The 16148-nt window shown below is 45.5% G+C and overlaps 2 protein-coding genes across 2 annotated transcripts in view; one reads left to right on the forward strand and one right to left on the reverse strand.

Moving 5' to 3' along the window:
• Nucleotides 1-16148, reverse strand: part of LOC140411386 (uncharacterized) — a 190482-nt gene that overhangs the window by 117026 nt on the left and 57308 nt on the right. Inside the window, 1 exon segment of the mRNA XM_072500500.1 lies at nt 2201-2532. Within this exon segment, the coding sequence (XP_072356601.1) occupies nt 2201-2532 (332 nt within the window).
• LOC140410284 (probable G-protein coupled receptor 139) lies at nt 6429-8286 on the forward strand. Its single transcript, XM_072498258.1, has 2 exons — nt 6429-6493; nt 7363-8286. The coding sequence occupies exons 1-2, from the start codon at nt 6430-6432 to the stop codon at nt 8277-8279; spliced, it is 981 nt and encodes a 326-aa protein (XP_072354359.1). The 5' UTR covers nt 6429; the 3' UTR covers nt 8280-8286.

The raw sequence follows: 16148 nt of genomic DNA on the forward strand, positions 1-16148 counted from the left end.
GTGCCAAGTGCCCTCAGATATCTCCCCCTCCACGATGCCACCTCCATCTGCCCCCATACCGACCCCTCCTCCACCGCCCATTTCCTCACCATTGCCATGATTGCCACCCAATAATTCATCAAACTTGGCAGAACCAGCCCACCCCCATCCGAAAACACCTTCATCACCCGCAGGGTCTACCCCGCCCATACAAATCCCAAAATTATTCCATTCATCTTCCTAAAAAAGGACTTGGGAACAAACATAGTGAGGGGATAGTGAGGTTCTGAAATACGAACAAGAACCTGGTTGCCAGAGTCATTGGGAAGCACCGTCATGTTAACCGTTTGCACGTACCCAGCTAGTGAGAGCAACAACACATCCCACCTCTTGAAATCCACCTTCATTCTCTCCACCAGCCGCGCCAAGTTCATCCAACTCCACTGGATTCCTAGATAGCGACAACTCGCCCCCATCACCCGGAATGGCAACTCCCCGAACCTCCTCTCCTGCCCTCTAGCGTTAATCGGAAACACGTTGCTCTTCCCTATATCCAATTTATATCCTGACAACCGGCCAAATTCCATCAAGATCTCCATGATCCTTTCGAAGCTGCCCAGTGAGACTCTCAGACCTTCCCCACACCCCCTCAATAACTCTCCAAACTCTTGACGCCCTCCCTGCCATTGCCAGCAGCTCTATCACCAAAGCAAAAAGCAAACCGGTTCATCTTCAGATCCAGAACGGTGATAAAATCGCCCTCCCGCCCCCCCATTATCAGCCGTGGGTGTCCAGGTCAGAGATCTTCCCTAACACCCACTTTAAAGTCCACGTCGTTCCAATTTGGGGCATAAACATTCACCAGGATTACTGGGGCTTTTCACAGTAACTTCATTGCAGTGTTAATGTAAGCCTACTTGTGACAATAAAGATTATTAAAGAACAGTGAAGATTTATCATGATACAAAATTTCTGCACGGTAGCGCAGTAGTTAGCACTCTTGCTTCACAGTGCCAGGGACCCGGGTTCGATTTCCGGCGTGGGTCACTGTCTGTGAGGAGTCTGCACATTCTCCCTGTGTACGAGTGGGTTTCCTCCGGGCGCTCCGGTTTCCTCCCACAGTCCAAAGATGTGCAGGTTACAGAAAGGCAGAGGAGAATGGAAGCTCTATAAACAGGCTGCATATTACATCAGAACAGCAATCATAGGGAAATGAATCCTAGGAGTGCGCAATGGGTGGCATGGTAACACAGTAGTTAGCACTGCTGCGTCACAGCACCAGGGTCCCAGGTTCGATTCCTGCTTGGATAACTGGGATTGGCCATGATAAATTGCCCTTAGTCTCCAAAAAGATTAGGTGGGGTTACTGGGTTACAGAGATTGGGTGGAGGCGTGGGCTTAAGTGACCTCTTTCCAAGGCTGGTGCAGACTCGATGGGCCAAATGGCCTCCTTCTGCACTGTAAATTCTATAATTCTATGATTCTTTTTTTTTAAATTTAGAGTACCCAATTATTTTTTTTTCCAATTAAGGGGCAATTTAGCGTGGCTAATTCGTCTAATCAGCACATCTTTGGGTTGTGGGGGTGAAACCCACGCAGATACGGGGAGAATGTGCAAACTCCACACCGACAGTGACCCAGACCCGGGATTCGAACCCCGGTCCTCAGTGCCGCAGTCCCAGTGCTAACCACTGCGCCACCATGCGGCTGATTCCATGATTCTTGAGCGACTAGTTAGTTGTATCAAATTGCTACAAAGTCTGGGCAGCTTGCAATGTAATTTCAGAGTCAAATATTCAACTACATTGATGCGGGTTTTACCAGTCCTAAAGGAAGGCAGATTTTCTTCTCTCAAAGACATTATCGAACCAGATGAGTTTTACGACAATCGCTAATAATTTCAGGGTCACAATTACTGAGACTAGCTTTTAATTCCAGATTATTAATTGAATTTTAATTCCACCAGCTGCCAGGGCCATAACATTCAGCCCTATATTTCCACTACCCCTGTCTACTCGCTACTAGCATAGATATCATCCAGCTGTCTAACTAAAATGATAAAATATAGGTGTAGAGAAAAATGCTCGAACATACAAGTAGGGCCATTATCAACAATTTTCTATATCAAAATGTATTACTATCTTATGCTTCGGTTGTGAGTTTGTCACACTGGTTGAATCAGTATATATTTAAAATAATGAATTAACTTAATTTTACCAACCTGTATTTCTATCACAGGTTTCAGCATTCACAAGTGATATACCACCAGAAGAAAGATTTGCTTTCCTTGTGCCCATTTCTGTGGTCTGATCACGTTCCCCAGGAGCTTGAATCTGACTGTGCTCACTGGGAGCAGTTCCTGTGGCCTGATCACCTTCCCCAGGAGTTTGAATCTGACGGTGTTCACTGGTCCCAGTTCCTGTAGTCAAACTTCTTTCATTTGCGCCAGGAACCGATACTTGTGCATTGATAGTTTCTGATTCCCCAATTCCAACAATATGGTCCCCCGTCCTGCCTCCTTCCAAAAGGTGGAGGCAGGATGGGGGATGCTGACTGTTAGGGATATGTACACTAATTGTAGGGTAAAAACGTGGACGAGCTGACAGAAAGATTCCAACTAACAGGCGGCAATGAATTTAAGTACCTGCAGCTTAAAAACCTTTTGCGAGAAGAAACAAGGACGTACCCATCACTGGCACGACAGCCACTACTAGAGGAACTTCTGCACGCAGACATTTTCGGCAAAGGGAACTGTATGGACAACTGATACGGGGTGGGTGGGGGGGGGGCAACACCCAACTGGACGAGACAAGGGAGAAATGGAGAAGGATTTGTGGTTCGAGATAGGGTGGGGATTCTGGAGCAAAGCACTGCACAGGATCAACTCCACCTCCGCATCTGCAAGGCTTAGCCTAACGCAATTTAACGTGATATATAGAGCTCTCTTTACCAGGACCGAGTGATGAAATTCTTCCCGGAGTTGGAGGAAGGGTGTGAACGGTACCAAGGAGGCTCGGCCAACCACGCCCACATGTTCTGGCCTTGCCCCAGACTTGCGGGGTACTGGACAGCCTTCTTCGAGGCAATGTCCAAAGTGGTGGGGGTGAGAGTGGAGCCATGCCCAAGAGTGGCAGTCTTCAGGATATCAGAACAACCGGATCTCTTCATGGGGAGGAGGGTGGACGCCCTTTCCTTTGCCTCCCTGATCACCTGGTGAAGAATCCTGCTTGACTGCCGGTCAGCAGCACCGCCTAATGCTGCAGACTGGTTTTCCAACCTTGCAGAATTTCTCCAAATGGAGAAAATCAAATTCGCCATCCGAAGGTCGGAAGGAGGCTTCCACAGAACACGAGGGCCATTCACCCGACTGTTCCTGGGCCTGTTTGTGGCCAACAACTAAGTAGCCAAGGACAAAGGGAGAGTTGTCACGACTTCTTTGAGAAGGTGACTGAACAGGTAGACAAGGGTAGAGCAGTTGATGTGGTGTATATGGATTTCAGCAAAGCGTTTGATAAGGTTCCCCACAGTAGGCTATTGCAGAAAATACGGAGGCTGGGGATTGAGGGTGATTTAGAGATGTGGATCAGAAATTGGCTAGCTGAAAGAAGACAGAGGGTGGTGGTTGATGGGAAATGTTCAGAATGGAGTTCTGTCACAAGTGGAGTACCACAAGGATCTGTTCTGGGGCCTTTGCTGTTTGTCATTTTTATCAATGACCTAGAGGAAGGCGCAGAAGGGTGGGTGAGTAAATTTGCAGACGATACTAAAGTCGGTGGTGTTGTCGATAGTGTGGAAGGAAGTAGCAGGTTACAGAGGGATATAGATAAGCTGCAGTGCTGGGCTGAGAGGTGGCAAGTTGAGTTTAATGTAGAGAAGTGTGAGGTGATTCACTTTGGAAGGAAAAACAGGAATGTGGAATATTTGGCTAATGGAAAAGTTCTTGAAAGTGTGGATGAGCAGAGGGATCTAGGTGTCCATGTACATAGATCCCTGAAAGTTGCCACCCAGGTTGATAGGGTGGTGAAGAAGGCCTATGGAGTGTTGGCATTTATTGGTAGAGGGATTGAATTCCGGAGTCAGGAGGTCATGTTGCAGCTGTACAGAACTCTGGTACGGCCGCATTTGGAGTATTGCGTACAGTTCTGGTCACCGCGTTATAGGAAGGACGTGGAGGCTTTGGAACGGGTGCAGAGGAGATTTACCAGGATGTTGCCTGGTATGGAGGGAAAATCTTATGAGGAAAGGCTGATGGACTTGAGGTTGTTTTCGTTAGAGAGAAGATGGTTAAGAGGAGACTTAATAGAGGCATACAAAATGATCAGAGGGTTAGATAGGGTGGACAGTGAGATCCTTCTCCCGCGGATGGAAATGGCTAGCACGAGGGGACATAGCCTTAAACTGAGGGGTAATAGATATAGGACAGAGGTCAGGGGTAGGTTCTTTACGCAAAGAGTAGTGAGGCCGTGGAATGCCCTACCTGCTACAGTAGTGAACTCGCCAACATTGAGGGCATTTAAAAGTTTATTGGATAAACATATGGATGATAATGGTATAGTGTAGGTTAGATGGCTTTTGTTTCGGTGCAACATCGTGGGCCGAAGGGCCTGTACTGCGCTGTATTGTTCTATGTTCTATGTTCTATGACACAGAAGGGAAGAAGTGAGTGCCAGTGCGAATATGTGGCTGTTGCAGATGGGGACTTTGGCTGACCTTTCGGTTTGGCCGAAATGTTGTCACAGTTGATTCCATGACTGGAGTGTTGCCAACACCACTAGACTGGTTGGGTGCTCCTTGGGTGGAGATGGGGCTATTGTGTTTTTTTTGCTTTGTACCTTGCATTAACTGTTACATTGTGTTTGTAATGAAAAGTTGTTGGTAAAAATATTTTTTTTCATTAATACCCAGTCTTGAATTGCTTATTTGAAGCTCGATCTGTTTGATGTATATCCTCTAGCAGGGTGGTAATGACACATAACACGACAGAGAGTATCTGTCCTCAATGTGAAGTCTCCACAAAGGACTGTGCAGTGGTCACTCCTATCAATAATGTAATGGACAAACTCATCTGTGGCAGGCAGGTTATTGAGGATGAGGATTTTCCCTCTTCTTGGTTCCCTCACCAGCTGCCACAGTCCCAGCTATGTATTTGAGGACCTAGTTAGCTTTGTCTGTGATGGTAGTATCAAGCCAGTCTTGCTGATCGACATTGGAGTCCCTCACCCAGAGTACAGCCCTTGCCATCTTCTGTGCTTCTTCCAAGTTCAATATGGAGGAGTGCCAATTCATGAGCTGAGGAGGGAATAGTACATGGTAATCATCAGGAGGTTCCCTTGCCCATGTTTGACTTCATGTGGTCCAGTGTCGATGTTGAAGAGTCCCACGGCAACGCCGTCTCGACTAGCTGCTGGGTCTGTCCTGCCAGTGGTACAAGACATACCCGGTGATGGTGAAGTCTTAGACATTATCTGGAAGGTATTATTCCATGAGTATGACTATGTCATGTTGTTGCTTGATAAATCTGTCAGGCATCTCTCCCAATTTTGGCACAAGCCCCCAGATATTAGCAAGGAGTTCTTTTGTTCCTGCTCTCTATGTCAGTGCCCAGTGGTTTCATTCCTTTCCATTTTTTTTGTAGCGCTTGAATACAACTGAGTGGCTCACTATTGGGTCTGGAGTCTCACGTAGCACAGACCAAGAACAGAAGGTGGGCTTTCCTTCCCGTCTGAGCCATTTTTAGTTTTTAATTTTGGATGTTTCATTGATTTGAATAGGAACCACAGACTCAGGAATTACCTTGGGTCTCTGCATTACTAGTCCAGTTTGTTCATGTATGCTCAACTGATGCCCGTACCTATGTATTAACGTTGTGTACTTATGCATGGGATTCATGTATGGAACGATCTGTCTGGACGAAACGCAGAACAATACATTTCACTGTACCTCAGTGCACGTGACAATAAATCAAATTTAGTTCAATTCAATCATCAATGATATAAATGCTGTGTGCTGTGCAATATTGTTAGGGGCGAGTCATCAGCAATGACCACTGGAATACCAAACAAATATTGGTATAGTGGTTAAGTGACGATTTTGCTCAATTAATATGAGGCCACAAAAACCTGAAGCTATGTCTACGAGGGATGTTCCATTCAGTTTTCACGAAGTAAGAAGAGAACACTTATCCGCTGGGAATATTTTGCCTTCGTGAATTTTAATGGACAACAGTTCATGGTCTGAGCAGTCCTATTTCCACATTGGTGACGCAGGCACAAATGAAGGAGAAAATCGTTCCTTGTTTGTTAAAGGACCGAAACTAATGTACAATTATTGTGTGAGCCGGTTTTGTCACAGGAGTATAGAGTGTTCTATAAAGGGAGAGGAACTAAGGATCTCAGATGCATTCCAATTTGAACGGTAAACTTGAGGGAATTCGCGCATTCTTTTAAAGAAATGGCAACAATTCTAGAAATAAAGAACATTTGTTACCCTATCCTCGCAGCCTTTGGAGTTCCCGGTAAGACACCGTATTCTGTTAACTGGTAGCTGTTGGATAGCTTCGTGTTAATGTAAAAGATGTGGAGAATATCCTCACTGCCGAGTCATTTAGATGTGGAGAATATCCTCACTGCCGAGGCGTTAGGCTAAGCCACCAGGATAAAGTGAGGATATCCACGGTAATTTTATCGGACCTCAAGTCTGGTGAGTCGCTATTCTGGTCGATTGATCGTGAGCAGCGGGCGCTAAACTCTCCTCCCTTTGCTGAGGGAGAGTGAGGCTGATTCCCTGCGCCTCCAACCTACTCCCCACCGCCAACCTGCTCTACATTCCCAGAAAAAGAAGTTATGCTTAATATCCTTAGCAATCAATTCATTAATGCCGTGTTCCCCGGTTATGTCAATAAGTTCCGCCATTTACACCTAACAGAGGATTTTGAAAGACATTTAAATAAATAATTGCCGTCTCTGGATATGCTTCCCTTCCCTCGGCTGGAAAGAACCCTGTGTGGATCCCCTCAGCGCTGCGCTGTTAATGAGCAACTCCTTCAGGTATCAAAAGAATGTGCGGTGTGTTGACATCAATTGAATATGTGCTTTAACTGAGTTTGCCTTAACTGAATGGTTTATTGGAATCCGCATGTTCATCAATTCTCTGAAGATATGTAATGCAAAGAGGTTTCCGAAGACAATTTGCTGGTAGGATAGGGTTTTTTCATATGTTCAATGTTGTATTTATTTTAAACAAATTATCACCAATAATCGGCTATATTTTGAAACATATATCCCTTTGAAATGCTATCTCAAATCTACTGTTTCTCAAACATACACTATGACTTTATTTTTCTGGAGGTCCCGCTTGCTTATCCAATCTCTCTCCTCTTTACAGCGAACCTACTAACCATCGTGATTCTCTCCAGAGGAAACTGTGGTCTCTCCAAATGTATTTCTGTCTACATGGTGGCCATGTCAGCAGCAGATCTATTGGTTATGGTTTTCAATGTAATCATATATCACGTTTTAAGTTATCACTTTCCATATTCATTCCTCTCCTACACTGCAGTCTGTAAGTTCATTCTGTGCATGAATCCTGCTACCCTGGATATATCGGTGTGGTTTACTGTCTTCTTCACAATTGACCGATGTGTAACTATATGTTGCCAGCAGTTTAAAACACGTTATTGCACAGTGAGAACTGCCACTGTGGTTATAATCGCGCTCTCTGTCCTGGCTTGTTTGGAGAATATCCCCTTTTGGCTCGCGTACGAACCTGAACGAATAACTGACAATGTTGCCTGGGGCTGTCGCTCCAGTTTGGCCTTTTACTCGTCACCTGCAGGGGCGGCTTACTCCTGGGTGAAAAGTATTTTAGTTGCATGGCTTCCCTTTATCTTGATATTATTCTTTAATTATTTGACGATCAGGCGGATTTTAGTGGCCATCAGAATCCGCAAGGGGCTCCGGGGTCAAAGCAATAATCAGGAGAGTGAGACAGAGATGAAAAACAGAAGGAAGTCCATAGTTTTACTCTTCAGTGTATCAGGTAGTTTCCTGCTGCTGTGGCTGACAGCGGTGGTTAATTTTTTAACTAGTAAACTGACAACTACCGCGTATTACAGAGGCGATTATGCAGCTCCGAAATATATCGCCACTGAAACCGGATACATGCTCATGTATTTGAGTTCCTGCACAAACACGTGTATTTATGCAACTACACAGACTAGATTCAGAGATGAGATGAAGAAGATAGTGAAATCACCCTACATTTTGATTTTGTCTATTGTTCAAAAATATAAAATAAATTAAACCTTCCTGTCCCAACTAGTTACATTTCAGCCTGTGTTCTGACTCAAAGTGGCTGCTTTTCTGTAATGAGTGAAAATGATTGTTCTTGTGAAAATGAATAATGCAGGACACGTTTATACAGATTGATGTGGAGATGCCGGCGTTGGGCTGGGGTGGGCACAGTAAGAAGCCTGACAACACCAGGTTAAAGTCCAACAGGTTTGTTTCGAATCACGAGCTTTCGGAGCGCAGCTCCTTCCTCAGGTGAATCTATTATATGGATTGTAGTACGTATATCTGTTGCAACAATGTTATTAAAAATCTGGTCAAGGCATATATATATATATATATATATATAAGTTGCAGTAATCCTGGTTTAATATACAGGCAGATTCTGTGTCTGCAACAGTGAAATTAAGATACTCTAAGTGAATCAATCATTCAATCCAACCTCGGAATTGTTTACCTACATGAGGCCGAATATAATTTTGTAAGGACTGCTGGGAATTGCCTGGAGAGGAGGTAATTTGAGACATTGGGTGGGATTCTCCTTCCCACCAGCCCGGCTATATGGTGTGCCATGCCCCGCCTACAGCCGGCCAATGGAAGGGGAGTGGGGAGTGGGGAAAAGGGGGGTGGGCGGGTCCCCATAGGGAAAGGGGAATGGGAGGGGCCCCATTGTGGGCCATCCCACGCCATCCGCAAACGTTTGGGAGCGCTGTTGCCAGCGGAGCAGAGGGTCTCCTCGACTGATAATCCCGCAGGTTGTGTTTAGACTTGGGTAAGAAGGTCAGGAGACCTGAGTGTGATTAAATTTGATGTAATCAATGGCAGGAGAAAAGTCTGCATCCCCGCAATCCTACCTAACCTGCTCATCTTTGGACTCTAGGGGGCAATTTACCGTGGCCAATCTACCTAACCTGCACAATTTGCACCGCAGGAGGAAACCATAGCTCCCGGAGGAAACCCATGCAGTCACAGGGAGAAAGAGCAAACTCCACACAGACAGTTATCCAAGACCAGAATTGAACGCGGGTCCCTAGCACTGTGAGGCAGCAGTGCTATCCATTGTGCTACCGTACCTCCCCTAGATTCCCAACCTTGGAAAATATCCTCCCTGCAACTAGTCTGTCCAGTCCAGTTGGAATTTTATATCTTTCAATGATAACTAATCTCCTCCTTTTGAATTTTAGTGAACACTGACCCAGTCGAACCAATCGCTCCTCAAAGGACACTTGTGCCAACCCTGGTATCAGTCGAGCAAACCTCCACTGACCTCCCTCTGTAGCAAGTACATCCTTTCTTAGGTAGGGAGACCAAAACTGTCCATGGTACTCCAAGTGTGGTCTCACAAAGATCCTTTATGAGTGCAGTGAGACAGCCATACTTCTGAACTCAAATCTGATTGCAGCGAAGGCTAATGTGCCATTTGCCTCCCTAACTGCTTGCTGCACCTGCTTCCACTTTCATTAATTGATGTACATGGACACTCAAATTCCTTTGCACATTCATACTTCTCAATGTACCACAATTTAAAAGTACTCTTCCTTTTCTCCCCACAGAAAAGTGTTTAAATTTGGATTTAGCCATGTTGTAATACATCTGAATTTGGGTGCATTTGAGTGCTATCGTGAGAGTTTGGTGACTGAGAGATATTAAGGGTTAATTTTTATCTAAAGTCTAGTCTTTCTTTTATTTAGTTAATTATCTTTAAAGTTGCTGTTTGGTTTAGAAGAAGGTGAATTTTCAATCAGCTTTAACCAAAGGTTCTACTTGTAGCTACTTGCAGCAGGAGCTTGTTCATTTGTTAATTGGATTAGGACAGTTTTCAGAGGCTCGAGTCACAGTATAAAGGCGAGACAGCTACAGTGCAGACTTTGATTGCACTGAGTGCTGAATTTGGGTGCATTTGAGTGCTATAGTGAGAGTTTGGTGACTGAGGGAGTTAGGTAAGGAGGAAGCAAGGTGCTCCTTTCATTTCATTTCCTACATTTCCTCAAAGAGCGTGAAGGGAGCCGGGAGTTTACAGAGAGTGCAGCTGATTGGAAGCAGAGTCGGAGAACGGAGTTCCAGTTCGTCCATAGGGCAGCATTATTCTGTAAGGTAAAAGGGGATGGAGGCTAGGACAGTTGCATGCTCCTTCTGTAGGATGTGGGTGGTGAGGGATACCACCGGTGTCCCCGCTGACTATATCTGCAGGAAGTGCACCCAACTCCAGCTCCTCAGAGACTGTGTTAGGGAACTGGAGCTGGATGAACTTCGAATCATCTGGGAGGCAGAAGGGGTAATAGAGAAGAGTTACAGGGAGGTAGCCACACACAAGGTACAGGACAAAAGTAGCTGGGTTACAGTCAGGGGAAAGAAAATGAACGGGCAGACAGTGCAGGGATCCCTCGTGCGTTTCCCCTTCAAAACAAGTATACCGTTTTGGATGCTGTTGGGGGGCGGGGGGGGGGGGGTGACCTACCGGGGGAAGGCTCTAGGGGCCAGGTCTCTGGCACTGAGTCTGGCTCTGTGGCTTAGACAGGAAGGGGGAAGAATAGAAAACCAATAGTGATAGGAGACTCAATGGTTCGGGGAATAGTTAGGAAATTCTGTGGTCGTGAGCAAGACTCCCGGAAGGTATGTTGCCTCCCGGGTGCCAGGGCAAGGGATGTCTCAGATCGAGTCGACAGGATTCTTAAGGGGAGGGGGAACAACCAGAAGTCAGTATGGGTGGAAGTCAGAAACAAGAAAGGTGCAGTCACTTTATTGGGAGTTTTCTATAGACCCCCCAATAGCAGCAGAGAGACAGAGGAACAGATTGGGCGTCATATCTTGGCAAAGTGCAGAAGTAACAAAGTTGTTGTCATGGGTGACTTCAACTTCCCTAATATTGACTGGAACCTCCTTACTGCAAATGGTTTTGATGGAGCAGATTTTGTCAGCTGTGTGCAGGAAGGATTCCTGACTCAATATGTAGATAGGCCGACTAGGGGAGAGGCCATATTGGACTTGGTGCTCGGCAACGAACCAGGCCAGGTGTCAGATGTCTCGGTGGGAGGGCATTTCGGTGACAGTGACCACAACCCCTTCACCTTTACCATAGTCATGGAGAGGGGCAGGAACACACAGTATGGGAAGGTATTTAATTGGGGGAGGGGAAATTATACTGCTATTAGACAGGTGCTGAGGAGCATAAAGTGGGAACAATTGTTCTTGGGGAAATGCACAACAATAATTTGGGGATTGTTTAAGGAGCACATGCTGCGAGTGCTGAATTGTTTTGTCCCACTGAGACAAGGAAGGAATGGTAAGGTGAATGAGCCTTGGATGACAAGAGAAGTGGAGCTTCTAGTCAAGAGGAAGAAGGAAGCTTACGTAATATTGAGGAAGCAAGGATCTCACTCGGCTCGAGAGGGTTACAAGGTAGCCAGGAAGGAACTCAAAAATGTACTGAGGAGAGCTAGAAGGGGGCATGAAAACGGAAGGATTAGGGGAAACTCCAAAGCGATCTACACTTATGTGAGAAATAAGAGGATGATCAGAGTGAGAGTAGGGCCGATCAGGGCTAGTGGAGGGAACTTGTGCCTGGAGTCTCAAGAGATGGGGGAGGCCCTAAATGAATACTTTGCTTCAGTATTCACTCGAGAGAGGGACCTTGTTGCCCATGAGAACAGTGTCAACCAGGTTAATAGACTCAAACAGATTGATATTAAGAAGGATGTGCTGGAAATTTTGAAAAGCATCAGGATAGATAAGTCCCCTGGACCCGACAGGATATACCCAAGGTTACTACGGGAAGCGGGGGAGGAGATTGCTGCGCGATTGGTGATGATCTTTGCGTCCTCAATCTCCACTGGAGTAGTACCGGATGATTGGAGGGTGGTGAATGTTGTTCCCCTATTCAAGAAAGGGAATAGGGAAATCCCTGAGAATTACAGACCCATCAGTCTTACGTCTGTGGTGAGCAAAATATTGGAAAGGATTCTGAGCGGTAGGATTTATGATTATTAGAAAAAGATAGTTTGATTAAAGATAGTCGGCATGGCTTTGTGAGGGGCAGGTCATGGCTCACAAGCCTCATTGAATTCTTTGAGGATGTCACGAGACACATTGATGAAGGTCAGGCAGTGGATTTGGTGTATGTGGATTTCAGTAAGGCTTTTGATAAGGTTCTACATGGTAGACCAAGACTCTTGGGAGTTAATATAAAGTCCTTTATAACTGAGCTGGTGGTGTATTCAGCTCACACACCAGACTTCTCTTCTGACCACCCTGTACAGATAATTATACTTCACATTAAGACAGGAAATTGGCATATGCTAATCACTTACTAGTTATCTATGTCCAATTATGACCGTCAATTAGGATTACATCATTCACAGCATGTGACAATAATTGACCAATCATATGAAAGATTCACATGCTTAATTAAGCGATCCAACCAGTTTGCATATATATGTTGTATTAAAATTATTTGTACGAGTGGTTTGATGTCTGGTGTGTGGTTTCTATCACCCCTCCCTGACGTTACCGGTGACAGAACAATTGGTAGACGGCCCTACAGTGTTATACATACCTTGAGAGTTAAAACCTGGGAACTAGCCCCATGGCAGATTATGTCCTTGGGGTGTTTTCTTCCAAATAGCTGGTTCAGCTAAACAGCATGTGTAATACAGATTGATGCAGAAATGTTTAACCCCTCCAGAACTGATTGGATAACTAAAGTTTTTTAATTAATTTTCCCTATTATTTGTAATTTCTTTTTCACCTTGTAATACATTTTGACGACGCAGTTCTCCCCAGAAGATATTGTTTGAGCTTGACTCCTGGACCCTGATACATATTTAATTTGACCATAATACCATACAAAGTAAGAGCAGAAGTAAACCATTCGGCCCATCAAATCTGCTCCACCATTCACTGAGATAGACTGATTGATATGAGCTCTCAACTCCACTTTCCTGCCTTAACCCCTATAACTTTGATTCTCTTACTGATTAGAAACCTCTCTACATAAAGACTGATCTCCCAATTATAGTAGAGGTCTCACAAAAGAGAAGGAATTGGTGGATGTTGAGTCTGGAGAAGGGTGTGTAGATAGCCTGGGTCACATTGAGATCCAAAAAGACGAGGTGTTGGGCATTTTGAAAAATATTAAGGTTGATAAGTCCCCAGGGCCTGATGGGACCTACCCCAGAATACTGAAGGAGACGAGAGGGGAAATTGCTGAGGCCTTGACAGAAATCTTTGGATCCTCACTGTCTTCAGGTGATGTCCCGGAGAACTGGAGAATAGCCAATGTTGTTCCTTTGTTTAAGAACGGTTGCAAGGATAATCCAGGGAACTACAGGCCGGTGAGCCTTACATCAGTGGTAGGGAAATTACTGGAGAGAATTCTTTGAGACAGGATCTACTCCCATTTGGAAGCAAATGGACATATTAGTGAGAGGCAGCACGGTTTTGTGAAGGGGAGGTCGTGTCTCACTAACTTGAAAAGAGTTTGCGAAGAGGCCACAAAGATGATTGATGCAGATAGGGCAGTGGATGTTGTCCACATGGACTTCAGTAAGGCCTTTGACAAGGTCCCTCATGGGAGACGAGTACAAAAGGTGAAGTCACACAGGATCAGGGGTGAGCTGGCAAGGTGGATACAGAACTGGCTAGGTCATAGAGAGTAGCAATGGAAGGATGCTTTTCTAATTGGAGGGCTGTGACTAGTGCTGTTCCGCAGGGATCAGTGCTGGGACCTTTGCTGTTCGTAGAATATATAAATGATTTGGAGGAAAATGTAACTGGTCTGATTAGTAAGTTTGCAGACTACACAAAGGTTGTTGGAATTGCGGATAGCGATGAGGACTATCAGAGGATACAGCAGGATTTAGATCATTTGGAGAATTGAGCGGAGAGATGGCAGATGGAGTTTAATGTGGACAAATGTGAGATAATGCATTTTGGAAGGTCTCATGCAGGTTGGGAATATATACAGTGAATGGTAGAACCCTCAAGAGTATTGACAGTCAGAGAGATCTAGGTGTACAGGTCCACAGGTCACTGAAAGGGGCAACATAGGTGGAGAAGGTAGTCAAGAAGGCATATGGCATGCTTGCCTTCATTGCGCGGGGCATTGAGTGTAAGAATTGGCAAGTCATGTTGCAGCTGTATCGAACCTTAGTTAGGCCACACTTGGAGTATAGTGTTTAATTCTGGTCGCCACACGACCAGAAGGATGTGGAGGCTTTGGAGGGTGTGCAGAAGAGATTTACTGAGTTGTTGCCTGGCATGGAGGGCATTAGCTATGATGAGAGGTTGAATAAATTTGGTTTGTTCTCACTGAAATGGTGGAAGTTGAGGGGCGACCTGATAAGAGGTCTACAAAATTATGAGGGGCATAGACAAAGTGGATAGTCAGAGGCTTTTTCCCAGGGTAGAGGGGTCAATTACTAGTTGGCATAGGTTTAAGGTGCGAGGGGCAAGGTTTAGAGGAGATGGAAGAGGCAAATCTTTTACACAGAGGGCAGTGGGTGCCTGGAACTCGCTGCCGGAGGTGCTGGAAGCAGGGACGATAGTGACATTTAAGGGGCATCTTGACAAATACATGAATAGGATGGGAATAGAGGGATACGGACCCAGGAAGTGTGGAAGATTTTAGTTTAGACGGGCAGCATGGTCAGCACGGGCTTGGAGGGCCGAAGTGCCTGTTCCTGTGCTGTACTTTTCTTTGTTCTTTGTTTGTTCAGATGTAGCAAAGAGGACTTTGAAGGCTAGACTGAAAGAGAAATTGTGTGTGCAATTATGGTCTCCTTATCTGGATGTTCTTTCTATAGAAGTGCAGAAAAGGTTTACCAGACTAATTCCTGGGATGCCAGGAATGATGTATGACGAGAGATTGAGTAGGTTAGGATTGTTTTCTTTGGAGTTCAGAAGAATGAGGGGGATATCTGATTGCGGTGTATGAGAAGTTTGGGATTGGGTCTAAATTTGTGGCATGGGTGAAGTTACTGTATAAAAATCCGATGGTGTGTGTACGAACAATATAAACTCAGGGTATTTCTCGTTGCATCGAGGAACAAGGCAGGGATGGCCCATGTCCCCTCTTCCATTTACTTTAGTGATAGAGCCCTTGGTAATTGAACCGAGGGGTTCAGAGTTGTGGAAAGGGGTTGTGGTACCGGGGGGGGGGGGGGCGGGGGGGGGGGGTTGGAGCATAGGGCGTCTTAAAAGTGTATGATTTGCTGTTATACATTTCAGAACCGGGCTCCTCGGTAGGGAACATAATGGGTTTGCTCAAAGGATTTGAGGCGTTTTCATGGTATAAGCTGAACTTGGGGGAAAAGTGACTTTCCCCTTACAAAGCCATGCTCACTTACCCTAACTAGTCCTTGCCTGTCTGAATGCCTGTAGATCCTGTCCTACCATTTGTTTCAATGATCGTTTTGAATACATTTTCAAGTTCCACCAGGTTCCCAAACTGCCCCCTTATGACAGGGTTACCTATTAGAGGGATTAAACCCCTGCTAGGGCTGGATCTATTACAACCCAAGCTCACAGACCTTAATCATGAGACCGCAGTAAAAACGCTGCTGGAAAATGTACAAGCTGCACAACAGGCAACGGCTGTTAAAATGTGGAAGAGGAAAAAGCAGAGTCCAAACTTTTGATGGCAAGGTGAACCCAATAAAAGTATGAAATCGGGCAGAAGGCTTTTATCCGCCACATTCGCGTGGCTCTACTTGGTGGTAGATGAAGTGAACCCATCAGTTTACAGGTTACTGATGAACTCTGGGATGGTACCATATGAACCAGATGAAGGCGTTTGGCTCCCAAAACCAACTACCACCAGCACCACGTATTGCTAGATGAAATTGAGACATCGGCCCTTGACCCTCGCACCAAGATCCGGGCCCT

Source organism: Scyliorhinus torazame, chromosome 4 (genome assembly GCF_047496885.1).
Source record: "Scyliorhinus torazame isolate Kashiwa2021f chromosome 4, sScyTor2.1, whole genome shotgun sequence".
NCBI classification, from domain to species: Eukaryota; Metazoa; Chordata; class Chondrichthyes; order Carcharhiniformes; family Scyliorhinidae; genus Scyliorhinus; species Scyliorhinus torazame.